This window comes from Bradysia coprophila, unplaced genomic scaffold, assembly GCF_014529535.1.
Source record: "Bradysia coprophila strain Holo2 unplaced genomic scaffold, BU_Bcop_v1 contig_358, whole genome shotgun sequence".
Lineage (NCBI taxonomy): Eukaryota > Metazoa > Arthropoda > Insecta > Diptera > Sciaridae > Bradysia > Bradysia coprophila.
Window position 1 is genome coordinate 4959182 of NW_023503616.1, and position 25891 is coordinate 4985072.

At 34.9% G+C, this 25891-nt stretch overlaps 2 protein-coding genes and 1 long non-coding RNA gene across 3 annotated transcripts; 1 reads left to right on the forward strand and 2 right to left on the reverse strand.

The window, feature by feature from the left end:
* Positions 1 to 145: 145 nt before the first annotated feature.
* On the reverse strand, positions 146 to 1712 carry LOC119081464 (basic helix-loop-helix neural transcription factor TAP). Its single transcript, XM_037190453.1, has one exon. The coding sequence runs from the start codon at positions 1508 to 1510 to the stop codon at positions 530 to 532; it is 981 nt and encodes a 326-aa protein (XP_037046348.1). The 5' UTR covers positions 1511 to 1712; the 3' UTR covers positions 146 to 529.
* A 6252-nt stretch (positions 1713 to 7964) lies between these two features.
* Positions 7965 to 8431, forward strand: LOC119081518. The gene is made up of 2 exons (XR_005088491.1): positions 7965 to 8096; positions 8202 to 8431. It is a non-coding gene; the product is annotated as an uncharacterized LOC119081518 (long non-coding RNA).
* Positions 8432 to 10725: 2294 nt separating this feature from the next.
* On the reverse strand, positions 10726 to 25328 carry LOC119081398 (cadherin-23). The gene is made up of 14 exons (XM_037190285.1): positions 24520 to 25328; positions 19856 to 19999; positions 18971 to 19392; positions 17854 to 18877; positions 17538 to 17786; positions 17169 to 17466; positions 16946 to 17110; positions 16150 to 16882; positions 15379 to 16086; positions 12615 to 12741; positions 12371 to 12546; positions 11449 to 12314; positions 11126 to 11389; positions 10726 to 11065 (listed from the first exon to the last, which is right to left on the reverse strand). The coding sequence occupies exons 1-14, from the start codon at positions 24680 to 24682 to the stop codon at positions 10957 to 10959; spliced, it is 5448 nt and encodes a 1815-aa protein (XP_037046180.1). The 5' UTR covers positions 24683 to 25328; the 3' UTR covers positions 10726 to 10956.
* Between the last annotated feature and the right edge of the window lie 563 nt (positions 25329 to 25891).

Sequence of the window (25891 nt, forward strand, 5' to 3'; positions counted from 1 at the left end):
AACATACATCTATATGGTAAATAATTTATCATAAATGGTGGAAATCAGCTTTCTGAAGTCAACATTTTGATACACCCCATTATAGGTGTGTTCAGTGATGACAAGAGATGAGTTTCCTTAATAAATCCCATAGAAATGTGTGTTATCTTACTCTTAAAAATCTTAAAAATATTATTGAGATATTCAACACGCCGAAAATCTCGTTTCGCAATTGTTCAAAGATTTAATCTAGTATAATTGTGATGATAGGCACATGAAAAATATCGAAGCAAATGAGATGCAATGTGTTTGTATAAAAAAAATCAAATTTTCATTTTCATAAATGTTTGTGAAAAATTACTGTTTATTTAGGAATGCAAAAAATCAAATCGGTTAGATCCAGATAAAATGTGAATAACTAAAGGGAAAAATCGGAACAATACATTGTATGTCATTTGCTGATATCTTGAATGCATACCACCCACTTCAAGCTTATAAATATCTAGTGACTAGAATAATGATCGAATTACCTTTTTTCACTAATGTAGATTCAAAGCGATTGAAACTGTCCGTAGCTGTTCAAAATCTGTTCATTATAATCCTTCCAAGGTGGCGTATTCGCATAAAAACTACTATTTTGATGTGCACTCTGATGATTGTGATGATGATGCGAATAACCCCGAAAATAATCCTCATGTTTAATTGCGACACCACTATCCACACTGGAATTACTTCCATAACTAGTTTGGTGTGTCGATGGCGAATGAACGCTTGAGTTTAAAGCTGCTTCGAACGTTCCTTTGAATAAGTCGTAGTTCTGTCGTGAAAATGTTGTACTCTCTTCATGTATCGGCTGTTGCATCGTTATACCATATTGATGCATACTACTGTAGAAATCACAAGTGGAAAACGTTGCATTCATTTGACATGAGCTGGGATTTACGAAAACCGCTTCAAACATTTCTTTGGTAAATCTTTCGCCGCTTAAGGTGATACTTTGTAACTTCTCCAAATCCAAATTGATAGATCCACCGTTCTCCAAGACCTGTTCCAGCGCAAAGATGTAATTGTGAGCGAAACGTAACGTCTCAATTTTGGTTAATTTGGTGTCTTCGGGAAAGGTGGGTAGAGCCAGTCGAAGTTTTTCCAATGCTTCATTTAACATATGCATTCGATTACGTTCACGATCATTCGCTTTCATTCGTCGATTTTTCTTGATGCGAAGTACTTGAGTTGGGCTTCTTGTTCGCGTCATTCGGTTTTTTCCAACGGCGTATTTTCTTTTCGGTTTGTCCGGCTGTTTTGTCGGTGTGGACGTTTGTAATCCCAAGTTTGGTTTAAATTCGGTTAAATTTGGGGAGAATGAGTTGTTGTTGTTGATTGTCTGAGGTAGGTGAATGTCTTGATCGAAATTCAATTTACGCGATACGTGATTGAGTTCAAAACTTTTTTCGAAACCACTGTCCGATGACGTATCGTCAAACTCCTCGTCATAAGAACGATCATCAAAACCACTGTAACACGACGACATCGTTTCACATTTATTTTTCAATATAATAGTAAAAACGAAACAAAACTCGGGAACACTTAATGCACTTGCGAAGACACTATATTGCAGTTGACTGCATTTTATTTTCCATATAACGGAAAATACTCGTTCGTATATAATATATGTTTTCGTTGTGAACTATCAAAAAACTATACTGTTGGACGAATTCTAACGAGGGTTGCGAAGGTTGATGGCCAACTGAATCGTAAATGTTATGAAACATGCGTTTTATATGCATTCATGCAACGTATACGTTTGAAATAGGGGATGGTTTAAACTTGTTGGTATTTCGTAACGAGCTCGTATACGAAGGGCACTTTGAACCAATCTCTTTTAAGTGGTGGAAATATGTATGTAACATTTGGAGTGTTTTACCACATGACTTTCGTTTGTGGGTGTTTTCGATGAAACGTTAGATGTAAGTCGCTTTCTATTTTAATGCGTTCGTATGATGAACGATCAAAAGGATATCACCAATTTAATAATGCACATTCAAAACTAACATAATAAAATTGATAACTTCAGGATGACAATGTTAGTAAAATAAACATTTTGGATCATTTACGTCTGCCGGGTCGAATGATTGACAGTAAATGAATTAAGTTAGTGTTTTTCTTGATAGCAAAATGATTGAACTTCCCTTACTTTGAGTACATTGTTGGAACTCTTCCCCTCCATATTTACCATTTTTTATTCATTGTTCTAGGTCCTCGTTAACTTATTCACATTATAACCGTTTATTCATGTGTAATCGGGAAACTCTCAAGAGAGATGTTATATATTAATGAAATATTGCAAACACAAAAACTAAACCCTTTTCTGATTGTTAGTTAACTTTGCGGACGAATTATTAAACCAAAATCTTCCCTTTACAAGTAATGTTTTCTTGCAATAGTCTCGAGTGCAATTGTCGAATTTCTGCGCGTAAAAAAGTAAAATGGATGCCATGCCATAGGAGCATGCTCTAAATATTTCGGAAAACAACTAGAATAAATGGCAGAACAGACCAAATAGAATGTCATCTGATCAAAATCAATTATTTTCGCACTAATTTGGTACCCTGATTCCAAATATTCAAAACTACCTCAACCTGTAAAACGTTCAATTTTTGGGCCATATTTTTTCCATGGATTTTGTTTCTGTTAACCTGTTACAGTGTTACAAGCAAGCAAATGACCACTATTATTATCGGGTCTCTCCACCCAACAAAGTATTTTTAATCTGTTGATTTCAAATCTTGTACTTCAATTTTTTTAACATTCATTTTACTATATAAAGTACCATATTACCCAGAGCTTGACATTATTTTTGTCATCGTTATCGATAACAGATGAATAGCTGTATGTAACAGAGTTGTAAAACGATGATGAAAAACAAATAGGACAAATAGTTTTTATGAACTTTGGGGTGGTTTGTCATGTCATATGCCAGAAGTCAGAGACACCTTTCCAAGCTTAGAAAATACACCAAAAAATCTTCTAAAAAGTCTAGACATATTCGAAAGAGTTCAAATATGAAAACCAAAATGCAGGCTATATCGTCTTCGCAAGCTGCAATAGGAAATGATAGTCAAATTGCTCAATATGGTCTATTTTTTATTGGTTGCAATGTTTCCGCAGTACATTCCTTAAAATATAAAACCAGAAGACTATTTCTAAGCACACGTAGATTGATATAATATTTTCGCAATTCCGGGCCATAATCATCACCTTTCCATGCATCCATTTAATGTCGTTTTGAAGGTATTTATTTCACCGTGCGTTTTTGAGTATTTTTTCGCAGTTGGACTTTTTCACATTTTTTTCGCAGGCTACATAGCTTAGTACCTTTAAGAAAGACTAAATTTTATAAATTAAAACTTTGCACAGACCAGGATTTGAACATCCAACACCAAAATTCTTCCAAACACCAAGCAACGACCATAGCCATTCGGCTACGATTCGGCTAAAGATAAATTTACGCTGCAATTGCGCTACAGAGGAAAGTACCGTAAGAAAAATTTAAAACAAAAAATTTTCCGAAGCCGCATCTGAGCTTTTCATACAAAGCCGATCGTCGTTGAATTTATCTTTTTTGGGATATCTGTACTAAGCATTGACTACTTGATTTTATTTAGCGCGTCTCTATACATCACATTGCAATGTGTATATAGTGCAGGTTGCTTGATCGTTCAAATGAATTCATGTTTGCATGTGAATGTTTGGTAGAAATTTTGGTAATATTTTGCATTGGAAAGGTGATTATGGCCCTAAATTGCGAAAAACGTTGTATCTACCACGGTAGGTATGCCGGTATTTTTTCGCACACTACGTCTAGTGCGAAAAAATACCTTCATACCTACCTTGGTAGATAAATAACTATTATGTACGTGTGCTGTGCAGCTGAAAAATCGTGATCAGAGCATGCAGAAAATAACAGCATTTTTAGCACACCTAAAAAACTGCGCAAATATTAGGCAATTCGGTAAATTATAAACATCATTAAAGGCAGATGAAAGGGTATGAAGTGTGAAGTGTTAACAATAGACCTCGTTAAAGTTGCAAAAATAACATTTGAATATCAATTGAATTTTCCAAGACATTGCTTACTCGGCAGCATCCGCTGACAATGAATTATGCAAATTAAAATGCTAAATAGGTAACAAAGGATGATGGTTTGATACGGAGTATGGTCTGATTGACACCTATTCATCGTCATTCTTCCATAACGTATGTTCACATCAAAGATTTATCAAAATTAATCGTGTAAGCGATTGATATCCTTATCCCTTCGAAAAAAATATCCAACCGATACAGTAGCTAATAAAACGCTAGTTACATTAGCAAAGTCATGTTACGATGTGTGTCAAGATACACTTTATTTAAATAAAATATAATAAAACCGATTGATATCTGATTGTTCATTGCTCGGTTGTATAGGGTAATTAATATCATACCCGACAACTAGGCAGGCAAATGAACATATGCTGTTTGAAATTGACTTGTTTTTTTTTCGGGTTTTCCTTCATGAATGTACCTTGTTCATTTTATATCAAAAACTCAACGACAGGTTAGGGACACTTTCTATTTGTACAATTGTTTTTAATAATTTTTTATTCCATCGTTTTTATTTGTTAAACACTTGTAGTTGGTATATTTATTCTGATTAAGCTGATAACACCGACAGAAAAAAAAAGTTGGTAATAAAACTAACTGTAGTTCCACTTGAATTATGGTAATTTAACATGAAATATTGCTGGCAATATAGATACAGATTTTGATTTATTAGTTCCAAAGTCAACCAAATTTCGTAGGAAGAAGAAGTACGATCATAGCTTGCCTTCCAGCAACTGCTGTTCATCTGATATTGACAACGACGACAGAATAAGCGATGAGCTCTGACCAATGTTCTCCTATATAGTAAAGTTTTATGTTAAGCTAAGGAAGTAACAGATTTCGATTCAAACATTGTGTGATACTTTGAATGGAAAGAAGTAACAGAATGACTGTATGTGTATGTTTGCCGTGCCTGAAAGGTTAATCAGGATGTAGAGGCAAGTAATAGATCTCTAGTTTGCTTTCAATACTTGTTGGGATGAGAAAGCCGTAAAAACGTATTATTTTTTTACCTTGACTATCAATCGAATCTTTACAGGACACATAATCGGAACAATAAATGTAAGTAATTCTCAATAACTGCCATAAAGTACATTATAATCCACGAAAATATTTATTTAAGACTTTAAAAAAGATTAAATTTTAAGCAACCCCGATGTTACCAAACTACAAAACATAATACGTAAACACAAAAATGCATCCCTGCTAAAAAAAAACTGGTGCATACATAATATTTTATGACAATCATTACATGCTTAAGCTAAAAAGTTAGCAACAAAAGTTGAATAGAAACAACCAAAACGAATTCGTTTTTTTTTAGTCTCTCTAAATAATTTTGCCATTTAGGGGTTGATATTTCTGTAACTCTTTTTTCAGGTTTGTTTTGTTTTGATTATTCATAGGGGTTGATACTCGCTTTACTGTTACATCAGAACCGTATTACACTTGGGGTGATTTAAACATTTTGGAATGGCATTTGTACTTAAAATTTAATGTTACATCAAACGGCAATGACAAGATCAAGAGATTAGCTGATAGATGAGACCTAATTTTGAGATTAAATTTTGTGTTTTCAGTTAGTGGATTATAAGACGTAAGGGATTTTAGAAAATTTATTTCTTTATCAAAATTTTAATAGTCAATAAATTGTAAAATAATTCAATTATAAAAGACCGTTCCGTTAAAATTGTTGCTGACATCAGATTTTAAAGTTTATTTGAATTTTCTCTGAAACCCTAGAAATTTCTGATACATTGAAAACTGAACAATCTCGTCTGTGGAACATTGTCTTCTAGTGTTACTCGGTACCGTTTCGATGGACAGTTCCTGATTTTTTTGTGTGAAATACTAATCCTTTACTTTAGTTTTACACTTTAATGCGACTGGTTCAAAAACCACTTCAAAATTATTAGAAATACAAGGTAAAAATGGATAATTTAAAAGACCTAGCAGACAACCGCCTGACAAAGGCTAAACCTAGAATGCTATTGAATTTACGTATGGTAAGGTAAAGATAAAGAGGTGCAGATTTTCTATTTTAACCCTTTTCTAAATTCAAAAACCAGGTCATAAAAATTGTGACATGGAACATTAATAAACAGCGTAATCGATTGCGCAAATTCTATAAAATAACCATAAAATGTGAGTTTCTTTCTTTGTGCCATAAATAATAAATAATAAAAATCAATCGATAAATAAATAAATTGCTGAAAAAAACTAACCCTTTTCTCTATGCCACAAAAAAGATCTAATGAAAAATCAAATATAAATTCGTCACAACTGTAAAATTTAATGTTTCGGAAGAAATTTCAGTATTTGCACAAAATAACCGTGCCAGCAACAGATCACATGATTAATTCAATGCATCTACATTTGATGCACCAATTTAGGTTCGCTAAATTGATAGAGCAAAGAATTCGGAAATTAAAAAAAATCGCTCGATATATGCCAGATGTGCGTTGAAAAGAGTTGTAACTGAATTATAAATGTTTGAAGAAATCGATATACTCAGCCTCACGTTTGAGTTTGATTTAGACTAACACAAACGGCGAGCGCATCATGGCTCAAAGTTAATTTACTGACTTCAATTTTACATTCAACCAAACTTGATCTGAAGAATCGAAATGTGTTTCTTGTGAAACCAACTTGGTAGAAAATGGTTCGAAATTACGCGCTCTATCGTGTTCAAAAAAATTTATTAGTTTTCCATTTTCTTTTTTTTCTTTTCTTTTCTTTTCTTTATTCATCAAATAACCTCTTTACAACAAAATAACAATTTTCTGAGATTCAGCCTTTCAAGGGCTTTACAGCAGCTAAATAAACGTCTAAGTGATAAATCGAGTAGCTAGATGCTCTTTAGGACGTGGAGGGAAAACGATGGGAAAACCTCCATTTGAAATTCGAACTAAAACTAATATCACAGCACCGACCCATGAACATCTCTATGGTCACATAGACGTATCCAAGTTTTCCATTTTCTCTTATTTTCTTTTTTTCATTATTTTTTTGGTTACAGACCCTCATTTTCATTTTTTTTCTCCAAAAAAATGTTTTTTTTTTTTGGTTACGGACCCTCATTTTCACTTTTTTCTCTAAAAAAAAGTTTTTTTGGGTTACGGACCCGTTAGACCCTGACGAGGGAAATAATGTAATCCAACATTGTAAGAGAAGAGCCCTTATCGATGACTGAGTTACGAAGTAAATAGTTCTAAAAGGTGTCAGGCGTAGTTTGTTAACCTTTCACAGACGGCAAACATATCACGAATCACCACTATAATTATCGAGTCTACCACCTCATTTGATGTAAATGTTTTCAACAAATAAAAATCGTTTACTCCATTATCAGTTCTGAATGTTTAGCATCTTCAACATCATCTTGAATTTGGTATCGCAGTGTCCTTTTCATCGCTTCATCGCTTCAATGCAAAACAAAAACTAAAAACTTTGAAGAGACATAGATAATCACGGCAGAGTAAAATAAACCAGACAGTAGCACTTAATTTGACTAGGGACCTGAATTATCTAGTAGTCTTACATTTTGCGAATAAAATTATTCAATTTATGTCAGTGTTCATTTTAGTTCATTTTCATACAATATATTAGGTTCCTTATTTGACGTTTCAAAAATAAACCGCTACTGCCTGGTTTTTTTTTTACTCTGTCGTGTGAGGTAATTTATTGCATTTGGAAAATTTCATTAGTGATAAAATACATGCAAATTATGTTATTTGCGTAATCTGGCAGAATAATATTGCTTAAACTAAACCGATATAACCTTCGCAACAAGAAAAACATTTCAAGGTGTTATGTCATGCCTCCGTTTTCCCTATAAATTGACGACTTTCAACGACTTAGGAACATTCAGGTATAATACTTCTTCAGTGCCGTTAATAACACATTGAATTTTCACAACAAAATGTCCAAAATTTGCACCGTTTTACTTCTTATTGCAATAATTTACGTTGGCATTTCGGGTAATTATAATGGAAATATCTCACTTTTTTCGTATCATTTTATTAAAATTGTGAATGGAAGTTGATATAATAGCGAAACTCGTTGCGAATATCTCTAATTTTTAGATGCTATATCCTGTCAAGCTCAACGAAATGGTAATCGACCAGCCCAATGTCATTGGGGTGGCTGTCCAGGAGGTTACCGAAGTGTCTTCTGGGATTCTGGTTGTTTAAGCTATTTCGGTGTTGCTCAGTACTGCTGCATTTAGAGTTACTGACTTTAATAAAATTTGTTGATAAACAGATGATCCAATAATAAATTGTTCTTCAGAAAAAATAATTTGTTAAGTCTTTCTGCTGAATTTTTTGTCTCTAAGATGTACTGAAGCAAGAAAATGCAATGAAAGTCTGGATTTTATTTTAGCACATCGACTGGGTAGTGAAAAAAGTTGAAAAGGAAATTTTTAGGTTTATTCGACATGGGGCAACGACAAGTACTTATTTTCATACCTTGAAACAAAATATTGGAGAACCAATCAGCCATAAAATTAATTTAAATAACAATAATGAAGAAACGACGAATATGTGAAACTAATATAAAGTTTGCTCGTTTATTTATTGTTATTTTATCAGTTGGGACGGTAGATTTTAGCCAATTTCGAGGGTTTTAGCCCAAACGAAAAGTGGAACCGAAAACCCGAGAAAATTTCTACAAACTCCAGTAATTCTAAAAGAAATGAACCCTGCTTCTTGTCTGCTGCAAAGTCTGTTGTTCATCGTTTTTATATTAAAATGCCTTATCCATGTCGATCAAGTTGTTTCTGTAACGGAACATGTTTTCATTACAAGAATAAATAGGGGTAGTTGGAATAACAAAGATCGAAGATTTAGCTATCGTCAGCTCTTTTCTCTTCATTATAAAAAAAAAAGATATTTCAAAAGAAATAATCGTAACACTTACTAACCTATATTTTTGGCAATGGAAGATGAAATGAGAGGTAGTTATCAAAATTTAAGTCGAACTTTCTTAGGAAAACAATAAGTGGGGTCTGGTACATGTTTTACTTCGTGCATTAAAATTCTGTATTTGTTTTGACATATAAATTATTTATGAAATTTTAAAAAATAACGAATACCAATTGTTAACAAACTGATAACTAATTGATGCAAATAAATTCTAAGCAAATTAATGAAAAGATGAATTCGCAATAATTAAGTTACACAATTCTGATTAATTTGTGCGAGTTATTCATGTAAAACTGTAGGCACCGATCGTTGTCAATATTTTTTTTATAGTAACGTAACAGCGTCAGTATAGTACAATATACACGAATTAGAACCCACCGAGCGCAACATCGTTGCAATGAACATGAACGTACCGGAGTTTATGACACAGTTTTCACGTTTTTCTTTTGTAAACAAGATTTGCACTTTTCCTAAAACTTACACCAAAATTAAACTTAACTTTTGTAATACTAGATTACAGCAGAGCCTATGTAAATGAGTAATATATGTGTGCGATGTCTGCGGCCTGAGAGCCGAAGGCGAGCCTTCTAATTTCGCACACATGTATCACTCACATAGGTTCTTCTGTACTGTGCTTTAATGTGTAGGCATCCTGTCAGATGTATTTACGAAACAATTTTACATCGAAAAATTACAGTACAGAGCTTGTAAATGCTCATATGTAAATTTCACATGCTACATGCGTCGAAAACTTTTCATGTTTCAAGCACTTCTTCGACGCCCTCAGCATGTAAAATCCATTACATAACTACAAAACTACATAAAGAAAAAAAGATGAAAAGTCTCGTTTTCGTGTGTTTATTGATCTCGTCTTCGCCTCGGATTAACAAAATTCACACGAAAACTCCACTTTTCATCTTTTTAGTCATGTAAAATTTATTATTTACAGATATTTTGCTATATAAGATGATGGTGGTCGACTCAATAGTCGTTAGCCTCACACTGAATTATTGTGTTGGAAGTTCGTGAGTTCGAAATCGCTGACACATTATAAAAAAAAAATTAAAGCTATGTGATATACGAATCCCACGAGCGAATACATCAGACACCAATCGCCATCTATCAGCAAATGGTGGGAACAAAAGCTCTTCAGCCTGCAGTCAGCAAGCGATTTAGTAAGGTGCTTGGCTGCGTCGTAGAAGACATTCTCAAAGATGTTCTTAGGTCTGGGGGATTATCATGGGAAAAAGAAGCTCTTCAGTCAGCATAATCAGCAAAACGATATAGTAAGGTGCTTGGCTATGTCGTTGAAGACAAAAAAAAGTTCTCAAGGTCTGGGTTGCTGAATAACAGATATCGCAGTGAACGATGCTACCGTCAAAGAGATCCAATCAATGGAATGGAAAACTCACACACGTTATCTCTCACAGAGAGGCAGTTGGTAAAATTGTCATCAATAGTAATAAATTAACATATAAGTTAAGATTGTACTATAGCATACCAATAAAGGTGTGAAAACATGGTTTCCTGCTTCCATGTTTAAAATAAAATAAAAATAAGATGATGTTAATCAGCGCTCATCGTTTTTGTCGTAGCTATCGTAAACAGATGGCAGATATTTTTTTAACAGTGTTGACACGACTTTTTTGGTTTCATATTTTACCTAAGAAAAAACTTTCGAGAAATTAATTTTTCTTTCAATTTATGTTTTATTGCAATTACTAAAAAAAAATATTTTTATAAATAAATACATTAAAATGGTCTCGCTTAAATAATAATGGCTTTTTTGTGTGGCGCCCTCATTAACAACACATTTAACACAACTTAAACAAAACGAACTTAAACATAATTCCTTTCATCATCTTCCTTTTGCGCACAATCGAATATCACATTTTCATTAATTGGAATGACAATTTTATAATGGCCCATACACAGGTTCAGCATAAACAACAGGTACTCCATTTGTATAAGATTCAGGCGGCGGTACACGAGACTGAATTAATCTCTTCGATTTACGTTTGTATCTGTAACATGATTGTCGTTGAGTTAACGAGGAACATGAAACAATATTCTAAGTAACTTACTTCTTTGATAGACAACATGCCGTACAAGTTGCTATGAATGCAGATAATCCTATGAAAATGGCTAATATGACCAACCATGTACCTGGCGATGCTATCATACTTGCAACGGCCATATTCTTCTTAACCGAACACGACTCGACAACACTGACTGAGTATTTCGCATAAATGTCTAAGAGCTGTTGTTGTACATCGTTGGAATCCATAATCGTTTGCATTTCACGCGGTGGTAATGCTGAACCGTGTCTTGATAGTTGGAAGCATGCACTGCAAACAAAAATTTTCGGTGATTCTGGGTGATGAATATTGGCAAAGCTGAGTCTTACCTTGTTGAACTGAAATCCAAACTGAGATCAGATCTAGTCAGCACCTGAGTGTCCAATATATACAATTCCAAGTCGGACATTTTCAATTTTGACTGAATCTCATTGGCAAATACATCGATAACTGGGTGAATGTCTGACACCGGTTTGGCGAACACAAATCTTAGCAGCGACTTATCTCTCATGACGAACACTTTAACTTTATTGTCGGAAAATCTGTTTTCCGTTGCACTGTTATTGGCTCTAATCACAATACTGAAATATCCGTCGACAAAATCCGAAAGACTTTTTCTGGTCCTCAGCTCACCAGTTAAATTGTTCAAGCTGAAGTAATCCAATAAATTTTCTGGTGTAGAGTTGTCTCGTCTGTAGAATTGCGGAATAAATTCAATTTCGTGAATTGAATAGTCGATTGGTAGTGCGTCTGGATCTTCGTCAGTGGCTTGTGTAATTGAAATCGAGTGATCTATTGGAATATTCAGTCGCACACCAATTACCGGTTCCATTGTATCGAACTTTGGCAAATGATCATCCATATCCAGAACTTTAATGTTGATCTGTATCTCAGATGGATCGTAGCTATTGTACAGACCTCTCGAAATGTGATTCGTCTTCACACCGTATTGGAAACATTTTACAGTTAGTAGATAGGAAGACGTAGTCTCTCGATCCAATTTCTTCAAGGTTGTAATAACAGCCGAATTATTAACAGTTCGTTGAATGTTGAAAATTTCCTCTTGATTTCCATCAATGAACATGTAGTCAATAGCCCCATTTTCCTCTATGTCTTCATCAATAGCCGAAATGGTTCCAACATATGTGCCAACCGGCTGCTCTTCTTTAATTTCAATTTCGATGGGCTGTGAATCCTAAATTGAATCCAGGTGATGAAAAATGTTTTACGGAAGGAATTTCAGTGACTTACAATTTCTCGTATAAATCGCGGTTTGTGATCGTCAACATCGAGTACGTTTATGCGAAGAACTCTTGTCGAAGCTTGTGGTGGTTCCCCATTGTCGGATACTTCTAAGATCATATTGTACGACGATTTAGTCTCTCTGTCCAATGACTTAACTGTAATTATTAGACCAGTAATTGGATCTAAAAGTAGGAGATCAAACATTTCAGTTGATGATTTTAAATTCGTGAAAGTCCTATACGTGTCGTACCGATTCTGAATGTATTTGCATCTTCAATGTCATCCTGAATTTTGTATCGCAGTGTACCACTCGGTGTCATTGGATTATCAGGGTCTGTTGCTAGCACTTGGAACACTGGCGAACCAATGGTTGCATTCTAGAAAATTTATATGAAAAAAATTATTCCAATTAGTAAGCCCTGCTATAGTGAGCCCAACATTTTTGTAGATGCTCTGATTAGAATTTATTAAAAAAAAAATTTAGTCGACAAAATTGTGTTGCCCTATTTTTGAAGCAAATACAACTGCAACTATTGACTATTCCATTACGTTTCCAAATGTTAAAGTCATTCCATATGTTGAATGTTTGGTTTATCTGATAGAATATTAATTTGCTTGAATTAAACAAGACTTTCATCAAGTGTGCAAAAAACAAATGTTTTCCAAAACTATAACGCACAACAAATGGTTTTCGATCTTTTTGTTGGCTGCAATCATTTGTCTGATGAATTTTAGCTTTTTTTTGTATTCAATTCAATTTGAAATCGATTGAAAATTATTATTAATAATGTCACAGGCGCTGAGTTTACGATGGTGATGGCCTCTGAGGGAGAGAAAATCATTGACGATAGTCTGAAAGACTTGCGAACAAATCTAGTATGGGCAAAACCATCAGAGGATCATATGCGTAAGTGTGATGTTTTATAAGTTAAGGTTCTTATACGTGTTATTTGTCGATTAAGTTTTTCATGAAAATTATTTGTTGTCATTTTTTGGAGGATAAGGTTTTTATGAATTTTACTTTTGGAAAATTAATAGTATTTTACATGACTGGGGATAAAAAGATGAGAAGTAGAGTTTTTGTGTGAATTTTGTTGATACGAGGCGTGGCCGATGTCAAAAAATACCCGAAAACGAGATTTTCGTGTGAATTTTGTTGATACGAGGCGTAGCCGAGGTCAATAAACACACGAAAACGAGACTATTCATTTTTATCCCGAGTTATGTAATGGGTTTTACATGTTGAGGGCGTCGCAAGTAGTGCTTGAAACTTGAAAAGTATGGTTTTCGACGCATGTAGCAAGGAAATACTATTTCGAAAGTAATAGTAGATTACAGCAGAGCCTATGTAAATGAGTAATACATGTGTGCGATGTTTGCGGTGGGAGAGCCGAAGGCGAGCCGCCTAATTTCGCACACATGTATTACTCATTCACATAGGCTCTTCTGTACTGTTCTTTAATGTGTAGGCATCCTGTGCGTTGTATTTATATTGTCTAAAATGAGAACTACGAAACAATTTTGCATAAAAATAGCATTTCGGAACCTTTCCACTTCTAACCATTTTGTACTAAAATTTAATTTACTATGCTGGTGCATGTAATAAGGCTATTACATGTATAGGCAATAACCTTAACATCACTCGCATAGTAAAACGTCGTACTACACACGGAAAATAAAGTGATATCTCGTATCACGATGAGTAAAAGTACCTCGGGCTGCCGCCCTCGGATACTTTTTCTCATCTGGATACGAGATATCACTTTACTTCCCTTGCATAGTAATGTACTATTTCATTTAGTAGGCATCGGTGGTGCACGCCATTTCGGCGACATTTATTTGACTTCTTAGTTGTTGTCATTCTCAGTTTCAGTGAAAATTTTTTGATTTTGTTGTTTAAAATTGTAAATTCAGTGGTGATTTTAGTGTTTTTTTAATAGTATCGGTGGCAAGTGCACCAAAAAATAGTTGTGCCTGTGTAAATTCTAATTTATATCGTGTTTTGTGTGAAGTGCAAACATAAACAAAATCATCGCAACATTTCCGACCAGCGCATGTAAGTGATCGCGCATAGCATGTAAGTCATCGAAAAGTCTAACATGTAAATTGCATTTACATTCTCATCGCAGACAATGTAAATACAACGTACAGGATGCCTACACATTAAAGGTTTTTATGCAAGTTAAAGCAGATCTCTAACATATCTCTCATAAAATAGGTTAGATTTTTCTTCAATCGTCAAAAGAATGAAGAAGAAACCGGACAATTTACTGATACTGGTTTATACTCGATAATAATGAAAAACCATCAAATAAACCAAGGCAATGCCATTCCAAGGTAAATTGACCCATCTAAATGCTATCAATATAAGGTAAATGTGGAAAAAAATATCGAATTTTATCTTAACAATTGTATATGATAACGCAGTACATCCGCGCAAAGCCTGGTAAACATACGAATTTTCAAATTTAATTACCTAAATTGATATTACTTGCCAGCGGAAAAGTGGTTTACAAATTTTTTTTTGTGATAAAACAACTGAATCAAACACTGTGCCAGAATTATTTTAGTTACAAATAAAGTCATGAAGAGTTTACTAGAGTGGATTTTGGTTTTTTCGGCCTTGGTGATACTGTCGACGTGTTCATGGGTGATAACTCTAATTCTTTTCAGTATACTGTTACATGTGAAGTTAATTTTATTTCGAATTTTTTGTGAACAGGTCTTAGCTATACCAATATTACGACCTCAACACGGTTGCTACAAACCAAGCTTAATGGATATGTATAATGGCGATATAACTGAATTTTAATGTGATCGTTATTGATATTGTTTACTGTTCATAATGGTGTAAGAGAATAATTTTATTTTCAATTAAAGTGGCGAAGTTAAACTTGTTAAAATTTGGCAGTTGGTCAAATTTAATTCTGAGCCAACCACGTATCAAATACGGTATTTTATGTCTACCGTCATTATCCTTATCATTTCGAAACTTTAAAAATTGTTTTTCTTACCTCACTGATGTTGGCGATTTGCCCCACTTTGGGCGATACGAACACCGGTATCCCGTCATTCGAGCTCACATCTCCAATAAATACCACCAGTGACACGTCTGTGTAAAGAGATTTTTGCTTTGCCACTTGATCGCCATTGTCTTGTGCTCTAATGGTCAACTCGTACGGCTCTGATCGACCTTTACCGGTAAGCGATTTCTTTGTTCGAATCTCGCCGGTGTTAACGTTTATTTTAAACAGTCCATTAGCGTCTCCCTCGTCCAACATTTCAAACCGAATCTCACCGCCAGGCCCTTCATCTGGATCTGAAGCTGACAAATTAGCGACTAATGTGTTGAGATCGGCATTTTCGGGAGTCACTGCTGAGTAGGACTTTTGTGAAAATATCGGGGGATTGTCGTTCACATCCAACACGTCAATGATAACTTCTGTTGTTGTTTTACGCTTTTCTGACGGTTTGCCAGGAGCATCTTCTGCTGACACGGTTAGAACAATTTTCGATTGCTTTTCTCTATCGAGCATTTGGCCTGGGGCAATTTGTATCAATCCGGTGGTATTGTCAATGGTGAAACTTCCAGTGTTAGATCCGATTAGATGATACGATACCGAGTGGAATCCAATTTTCTTATCGTAATCCGTCAATTCGGCATCTTTGTCGTTAGCATGCACAGTTAGTATTTCTGATGGATATTGTGCAGTTTCCATGACCTAATGAGAAAGGAAAAGTAAATTTTCACATGAAGTTGAAGCTAAAAAAATTACAACACTCACCGTAGCCCGATAGGATTTCTTATCGAATTCTGGCGAATTATCGTTCACATTTTCAACGGTAACGTTAACATTCGTTACTGTTGCCCGACCTTCGTTCGATCGAGCCTTCACAGAAAATTCAATCGTCGGCGACGCTAACTCTTCATAGTCTAAGCGTTTCTTCAGCATAATCTCTCCCGTTCTGTCGTTCAACTGGAAAACTCCTAACGGATCTTCTTGTACCATTTCGAAACTTTGTATTTTATGACTATTAACAGGATCTTCGGCCATCAGTTGGAACAGTACCATCCCAATAGGCATCTCTTCCTTGACCTTAACATTAACCACCGGCAAACTGCTCGTCCATCCTTTATTTTTGAAAATGGGATTTGTATCCTTGAACGACTGGATATAAATGGTAACCTCGGCTGTATCAAACTGTTCTTCTTTATTGTACACAGCGTTAAGGTCAACTGCCTTTATGGTTAGACGAATTACCGCCGCTAGATCATGATTGAGAGCATTGCGAACGGTTATTGAACCATTCACAGAATTTATGGCAAAACTTGATCGATAATCGTACGGAGTGGTGGATGTTAATTGTATGCCGGTCTTCGAAGCAGCTTTTATCGGTTCAATGATAGAGTAAGACAAATTGGAGGTGACATCGGTGTCTGTTGCGCTCACAGTTAACACTTGGGTGTGTATAGGAGTGATCTCTGATACATATACCGTATATGATTGTTGGGTGAATCTAAGATCATAACAAATTAACAATTGGTCATGGTCTACCTTCAATAATAATTTTGGGTCATACTTTGGAGGCTTGTCATTGACGTCATCGATATTGACTGTTAGTGTAGTAGTAGCAGTTTCGGGTATGGGAAATCCAGCATCGACTGCATTGATCACGACTGAGTAACTTTTCGGATTTGTATCTCTGTCTAACCGAGCTACACCGGCCACTGTTACTAATCCAGTTCTGTAAATGAACAAAATAATGTAAACCCATCAACCATAGCTTCATTCTTCACTCTCACTTCTCATTTATCAAAAAATTGTCATTTGCACCAACGATCCTGTATGTCAATAACGAATCCAAACCATCTGGATCTGTTGCCGTAACTGTTGTCACATTGTAACCAGCTGGAGCTATTTCCGGTATCGAAACTTTGTACTTCGGTGGGCCTGGCTTGTGACCCTTTTCACTAGCGTCGAAGTGCCCTTTGAATACTGGTCTTTGATTACCCGATATACCGACACGAATCAATACTCTGGTGGTATTCTTCAAAGGTGGTGTTCCGTAGTCGGTGGCTGCAACTACTAGTTCATATTGTCCTGAAATAATGTGGGAGCGTTGAAGCGGTATATTCAATTCAAATTATTTTAATGTGGTCAAAAGAACTTACCTCTTTCCGTGTCCATGGAGCTTACAGATGAGACAATTTGTATTTCCCCACTATCGGGATTAACCGCAAACACTTGCCCAGAAATACTGTTTTCCGATTCAATCGAATACAAAATCTTTCCGTCACCCTGAGTTGGACCATCCTCATCAACGGCTCTGACGAAAAATTGTGGCTCGAATTCGGTAGCTCCTTCACGAATCGTTCTTGTGTATTCCAAGCTTTCAAACTGGGGAGCATTGTCATTTAAGTCTAAAATGTAGAAAAAATGCAAGTGAAAATATCAAGTCCGAGACTTTCTTATTCAAAAATCACATACCAAGCACATCAACGTACAAATTGGCATTCGTTTCTTGCCCTCCCCCATCAACAGCAACTATGGATAAGCTATAGCTGCGTTGTTGCTCGTAATCCAAATTCTTTTTTACGTAGAGCCCTCCCGTGAATTTATCAGTTGAGAAGTATTCCACACCGAACCCTCTCAACATGTAATTTACTTGACCAAATTTTCCTCCGTCCGCATCAGTAGCAATGATATCCGCTATTTTAGTTCCAATCTCAGAGTTTTCTTTCACCTTAGGACGATACGTGTGATGTCTAAATACTGGAGCATTATCATTGGCATCTTGAAGATGAACAACTATTCGCGACATGGCCAATTCTCGGTTATTTACAGAAGCAATCACATCAAATATCAATGTTCTCAACTCTTCATCCTGCACGTCATAGTCCAATTTATTTGAATCGACCACTTTGACCACTATGGGCGTTCTCCCCTCACCATAAGTTGGACTCACAGCAAAAACATTTTCGGCATTTAAGACATTTTTCAATGACAAATTATATCGACTATTGACACCTAAGTCTCTATCCAGAACGTACATTGATAATCCCGGTAAAGGTGTGTCATTCTCAAGATTCTCGGGAACTCCGATTTCAAAGTTCATTTGATTGAATTCAGGAAGATTATCATCGACATCCGTAAGGACGACAGTCACTTGTGTCAGTGCAAAATCACCAGGTAGCTCATTGTTGATCATTTCGGTGGCTTTCACTGTAAATGTGTACACGCCACCATTTTGCAAGACGTCTGGATCTTCGCGATCAGTTGGAATATCGGTTGTATAAAGAACAGCTTTTCCTTCGCCCGGTTTCCCGATCGTTTCCAACTTGAAATGTCCTTTCACTTCATTTTCTAATGTCAATAAAATTGGTCTCGGATTACCAGTGTCTCCGTCAGTTGCTGATATGGTTAATACGGATGTATCCTCTGGAGTGTTTTCAGCGATAGTTACAGAATATGGTGCTTGTAAGAAAATTGGCGGCTGATCTTGAACATCGATCTACATAGAAAAATCCCAAATTTAATTGGCTTAGATTTGAGTGCATCGTTACAGTCGGACTCTATAATCGATACACTATACACTACAACTCACCACATTAATTGAAACCGTAGCAAAAGCACTCAATGCATTCGTTGCTGCTCCATCTTTCGCCATTATAGTTAATAGATATGACGGTCGGGTCTCAAAATCAAGTGGCTTGAGTAAAGTGATAACCGTTGTAAAATTTCCTTCAGCTATCTTTTCCGTTGCCACATGAAACGTATCGCAAATATCGGAGTCTTTATTGCCATCGTTGAAACACGAAAGATTTACGTCCGAATTTTGTCCCTCATCACGATCAGTAACGATTATCTTCGGATTAACTGCTATTTCGGTTTGAAGATTCGTTGACTCACTTATACTAGCTGTATAAGGACGACCGTGGAATACTGGTGAATTATCATTAAAATCGCGAATGGGAATCTCTCGTCGTAGTGACACTGTATTCGGCTCGGTTCCAAGAACGCCTTCATCTGCAAAATTTTATTATTTAAGTGATTCAGTTGTTTTTGAAAGATATCTTGAGACACACTTCCGGGTGAATCATAATTAAATTCGCTACATGCCAAGTCTGGTCTGGAACTAATTTTTCATTTATTTTTAAAGAGCACTGGAATCTCTCTTTGTAGATAATCTCAATAAAAGTCTTCACTATCTACACATTTTATGTCTAACAATGTTTCACTTAAAACCATAATGATTCAGACATGGCGATTTCTCACGCTAGAAAATCCGGTTCTTTGCTAGCAACAAAACCAGTAGCTAATTATAGCGAATGAATTATCTAATTTTATAAAATAGGAAACGGTGCTAATCTAGACACATATTTTACTTTCATTCAATTAAACTGAATTCGATAAGATATGGCTCTACATTTTCTTGATATTATTCTGTCACTGAAAAATTAACTAAAATTTATATGCTACGTCGACTTACCCGTTATACTTATAATTACTTCAACCAGATCTTGTGTCTCTCTGTCTAATTGTTGCCGCAGTCTCACAACACCTGTGTCTCGGTCAACGCTAAATACCGGTCCCGATATGCTATAGTGCAATGATCCACCTTCAGGATCGACACCTAAAAGCATAATAATAAAAATGTTTCGTTTATATATTTCAGTGTGTCATGTGAGTGCATAATTACAAATAATAATTGATGTGATGCTAAGCGGAATAAATAAGACGGTCATTAGTGTTAACCGTGAAAACTTTTCCATGTATAGGCAAGCATGTGTTAAAATTTTACCAAAATTTCTATTTCTATTAGTTTTTCTACTTAATTATCTAACACAACAATTAACTCGTTATACATCTGATGCATGACATGATCAATTAAATTAAATAATATAAAAGCAGACAAATTAAGATATAACAATTTTTCAACGTTTTATTCAAGAAAAGAAAGAAGTAGTTGCATTATCTGTTGTTTCGTAATTTTTTTCTTTGGATTTCATAAAATCGTTTAAAACTTTATATTGCTTTACTCAATCTGATGTGCATTCGTTGTGCTTATGCTTATGTATCTAACGCTACTACGGCGGTGCAAACAATACGTGTTTACCGTCGATGGTTTAACTGATATGAAATAATTATCATGTTAAATAATGAACGTGATATGATTTGTAAATTTTTAATAATAAATTCGATTTACATTTTTCATAAACAATTTTGCGTTTTTTTTATTAATCGTGGGACGATTTTGAAACAATTGAATGTGGAAAAAATCTCTTATAGATGCTTATTGTGAGAACTGTTCGAGGGGTTAACCACTGTCATAAATTGTGTACTACAAACATCAATTCCATAAACAATTCCAATAATTCCAACAATTACTCAATAACAAAAATGCCTTTTGTTTCCAAAAATTCCACTCACTACCAAATTATATTCCACAATTTCCAGAAATATCAAATATTCCACAAATTTCATTCAAAAGCAAAAATTTCATTCAATTACAAAAATTCCATTTCTAATAATTCTATTTTTACAAACAATTCCAATATTTAAAAAAATTAGAGCTCATTGGAACATTTCCAAACAACCGCTCAATACCAAAAATTCCTTTCAATACCGAAGGAGCCAATGTTTCCGAAAATTCCAATATTTCCAAAGATTCCACAAATTCCACGAATTACAGTTAACTCCAACCAAATTTGTCACTCAATTTGCTTCAGCTGTTCTTTAACTTGTCCACTCATATAACTCGTGTTTATATCCCAGGGCAAGTTGTAACAAACTAGTCTTCTGTCCTATCGCACGCAAATACTTTGACAATTAACCCAAGACAAGGTATAATTAACTGGTATTCGGTCGTCTCGCTCCGATCATAACACTATATAATTTACTTTGGGGTACTTGACAAAGTATTTGCTTCTCTTTCATCATAATACTCTTTAATCATATGTGCGCGAAGTAGTGGTGAAATCGTAAAACCCGTATAAAATAGTGAAGTTGTGTGAGTGGACCAGCTGAAGCAAACTGTGTCATACATTTGATTGTACCAACATTTTCGACAGTGGTTAACCCCTTTTGAAAGTGTCATATAAATCATATAACAACATTAAAAAGCTGTACAAATTGTGTTGTTGTGAAGACATGATCAAAACAGTCGAATGGAAAGATATTACTGATACAAAAGTCTGGCTCAGAATATTGTGGTGTGAGTATATGTATAGAATCATTCATTTAGGCTTTGTTCTTAAGCTTTTGTTTGGATTTCTGGATTTTTGTTTTACTGAAGATCACATTAGGTCGTATCTTCGGTCATACAACAACAACACGTACTCTCCGATGAATTACTTTGAACTTTCGTTCCGAATGAAAAACAAAATGTTTCTTACATTACAAACATAGCTAACGCCGACCCGTACGAAACACCTATTCGTATCAAAAGCCTTTAATGTGAAACTCTTCATTTCTCTTACTTCATTTTCTTCTCTGCTGAAAAACTATTCTTCCTTTTAAATCACTTACATTATCCACTCTTTGCCTTGTTATCATATACAATTAAATTGCTGGAGGCAATATAGACAGCCCCGTACGAAGTCAAATTTCATAAATTCCTATTTAAACAGCTATATACCGCTATATTTACCTATATTTCACTGTAAATAAACATTTCACAGAGGAATATGCTATTATATAGCTCTATATGCCTGTATATAGCTCAATATAGCTGTATATAGGTATATATAGATGTCCATATATGGAATCCCTGAAACCCCTCACACTTAACACATTATTTCCATGTTAACAGAAACTCTCTAAGCATCATTTTTCCCACTTTATATCGTTTTACTAAAATCCAATATGGCCGCCGGCAGCCATTTTGTTAGGAGACCGGAAATAGTACCGACGCTTTACATTCGTTAATACCTTTCAAGAGTATTGTCAAAATACACCACGTTCACTGTACTTCCGAGTAGCCAGATAAGAGCTCACTCCAAGAGACCTAGCTCACGCTCCGGAGAACATAATTTCATTAAAAAAAAATTCCCTGATTGGTACGGTCAATACCTATCTAATAAAGCTAAAACAGACGAAATATGTTCAAATGTGGCCGACCTACAAGCAAAAACTGCTTACCGCCCTGTGCCTGTTCCACACCAAGGGGTCTAACTCACAAGTCGGTCATCCGATTTCCATAAACTTTTTTTTTTGTCGATCGGTATTGTAAATACCTTTTATTTGACGTATCACTTACAAGTTAAACGTTTAAATGTCCGGAGATATTTTCGAAAAACCGTAAAGCACTTATTGGGCCACAGCTCGGGAGGGGTCGATCCAAAATCACTCATCTTCGAACTTAGCCTGTCTTTTGACATTACCAAACGGGAAAAAAAAGAATTTTCAAAATCGGATGCGTTTTACTCAAGTTATCGTGCAGACAGACAGACGGACAGACGGACAGACGGACACTTTTTTTTCGCGGATTTGGCATCTCTAGACAACCACAATAGGTTTCCCCTTACTCAGGGAGTCCAATTCGACGTGTTACAAACGTATGCGTAAACCTATAAGACCCCAGTACTTCGTACGGGTCTAAAAAATAATAATCGACCATTAGGAGCGTAATGGTGTCTGCCAACCAACAAACAAAATAATTTCAACACGATTTAACAATTTGTTTTGTTTTAAAATTGAATGAATTTCGACATCTTTTCATACAAAAAGGTAGTGATTTCAAGATCGGTTACAGTTCAATTGAAAAAAGCATAAATTTGTGGCATCAGCGTAAAAATGCAAGATTACCGAGAATTTAAATTGATTTTTAGCGCAAATATGTTGGTTTACCGAGAATGTTTTTTTTTATTTAAAATTTATTTGAAATAAAATCTAAAATTTTACTGAATTATTTAGAAAATACTTTCAATGCATTTACACGCGATGCATAAAATAAGTGTTGCGTATTATTGGTATCATGCTAAATATATAAAAATAAAGTTTTTCTAATGATGTTCAACATTAAAATTCCATTAAAATAAGTGTGTGGGATACAAATTGTATTTCATTCATCGTAAATTTTTCTCGAACAAACATAAGTTTTAAAATAACGTTGAGAATATGTATTTATAATATACGAAATATAAATAATATGCGAAAGCTAACGGATAAACGTTTTTGTGTCATGAAGATTTTTCTTTTTGTACGAGAGAAGGTACTTATATTGGGTTACGAATCTATAAAAGCAGAAAAAAAAACCTCAAATCTGTAGATTCTGCTTCGTTTCGTTAAATGGTTGATTGAAAAGTGTAAGGTAATGATGTGAATTAAGTATGTAAAGCAAATAATACACCCAGGCCCGGACTGACCATACTGCGAATTCGGGGGATTCCAGCGGAGCTTTCCGAATTTTTGTTTATATTTTTAGGCCCTTTACAAATGAGTTGTATGCAGCCCGCTGAGGGCTTTTTTGAGCCAGTGCGACCCCGACACACCAAAGAACATTTTTTTTTAGTAATTTTGTTGTTTAATATCTAAATCTTCAGTTGCTTGACTGATGACTCATTATGTTATAAACAGATGAGGTTTCTCCTTTATAATATAATTTTAAGACTCGTGAATGTAAAATAAAATAGATCATTGACATATAGTCAAAGTTATTTATGGATGTGGGTGGATGGTGTATCTTAGGGTGCAAATTTGTTTGCAGTATTTCCACAGAGTTAACTGTTAATGTTTGTTATTTTAACAATCTTAGTCCCTCCTTGTGGGGAGGACAGTCCCTTGACTGTCAATGTTGCAAAACTCTTAAAATTTCAGCAATTATCAATTTTTGAATTTCAGACAAATCAATCACAGCATCGTTTATTTCCTGACGTTATGTAGCTTCTCCCCGGAGTCATTTATACTATTTAAGCATGTCCATACATCAACGTGCATGCATGTGAATTAACATTTAAATTTTTATTCCAACTTCGTAGCTAATATAATTAACATAATCAAGTCACTGAAGATACACTTTCATAATATACATAAAAAAACCAGTTTGTAATGGTCACATCATATGCCAAACAAAATAGTTGGTCATAGATATGTGAGATGATGATGGAATTTATTTAAAATAGCACTAAGAAATAGTAAAAAAAATATCTTTACCTCTCAATTGGTATATCGGGCTTCCAACTGGTGTATTTTCAGAAAGGCTAAATCTAGCCATATCTCCCGATCCAGGGACAAATTGTGGTGCACGATTTATAATTTGACATTGTGCAATCGGAAGTAGAACGGACAATATGGTCAAATATAAGTTGAACTTCATTTTAACTAATTAGCTGAATTAAAGACTATTACTAATCAAAACATTCGTTAATAATTATCATTTTCACACCGTATACATAAGCAATTTCTGTTAATTACACCGTTTTACCAGCCAATATTCACACAATGACTGTACGACACTCAAGACTTTTGGTCATTGTTTGTGTTTAACATTTTTCAGCTAAATTTTTTTCACAATAAATTGCGGTCACAGTAAATGTTAAAATAACGGAAACACCATAATTTTGTTATTTAATGTTTTTGTGAGACATTAAACTATGACTAACAAGTTGTTTTGTAGTTAATACAACTGGTTATGCAACAGGATGAACTATGAATAAATAAATTACAGAAATATGGCCACCGTAAAAGCGCTATAGAACAAAAGAATATCCAACACTTTGATCTTGTGAGCAACTTTTTGTGCACATAAACAATTAACAGCCACTATTCAAATCCAAATTATTCATTTAACATATCCCAACATTGTCGGTTCCTTTATATTCACTTAATCCATTATTGATATCACATAATTCCCCAATCAAAATAATAATTTGATTTGTCGACGTGTTCAAAATGGTTAAAAATTTCTTAGTGCAACGGAGCCGTACACATTTCGTTCTTATTCTTCAGACCGCCGTGGTAACATTACCTTGAACGAATGAATTCACACAGGTAACATTGTGGTTGAAAAAACGTATGTTGTGAACTCTGTTCAATCCATTCGGTGTCTTAACTTCTGTCTCTTCGCAGAAAATCAACATTCGAAGATAGTTTTGTTTGTGAGTCTGATAAGGAAAATAAAGACGTTAGGCCTATATAGCTGGTTTCTTTTTCTGGCTTGACAACAACACAAACACATTTGTGAATATTTTGTTGTGAATAGAGTGTAAGAAGGAATGAATCTGTTTCTACACGTGGTGTGTGATCTTGTGAGTATGGACATGCGTCAGGTAAAATTTCATTTCTTTGTCTTTCATTTTTCGTTGTTGGATTGCATACGTTACGGCGTCATATAATAAGAAGTTGGTTAGTCGCTTCTTATGCATTGAACTCTTTCGATTAATAAAATAAATTAGTAACTTGTCAACTTATCTAAGTTTTTCGAAACCTAACAGTGAATATTGATAAGAGGTGATTTTACAGGTAGTTTCATCCAACTCACAGATATGTTTGCATAACATAAAACGGTTCGATCAAGACACTTTTT

Coding starts and splice junctions, on each gene's coding strand:
- LOC119081398 (XM_037190285.1), bottom strand. CDS start 24,682: ATGAAGTTCAACTTATATTTGACCATATTGTCCGTTCTACTTCCGATT. Junction 18,878..18,970: donor CTACGGTTTCAATTAATGTG/GTGAGTTGTAGT, acceptor TTTTCTATGTAG/ATCGATGTTCAAGATCAGCC. Junction 16,883..16,945: donor GTCAATGACAAGCCTCCAAA/GTATGACCCAAA, acceptor TTATGATCTTAG/ATTCACCCAACAATCATATA.
- LOC119081464 (XM_037190453.1), bottom strand. CDS start 1,510: ATGTCGTCGTGTTACAGTGGTTTTGATGATCGTTCTTATGACGAGGAG.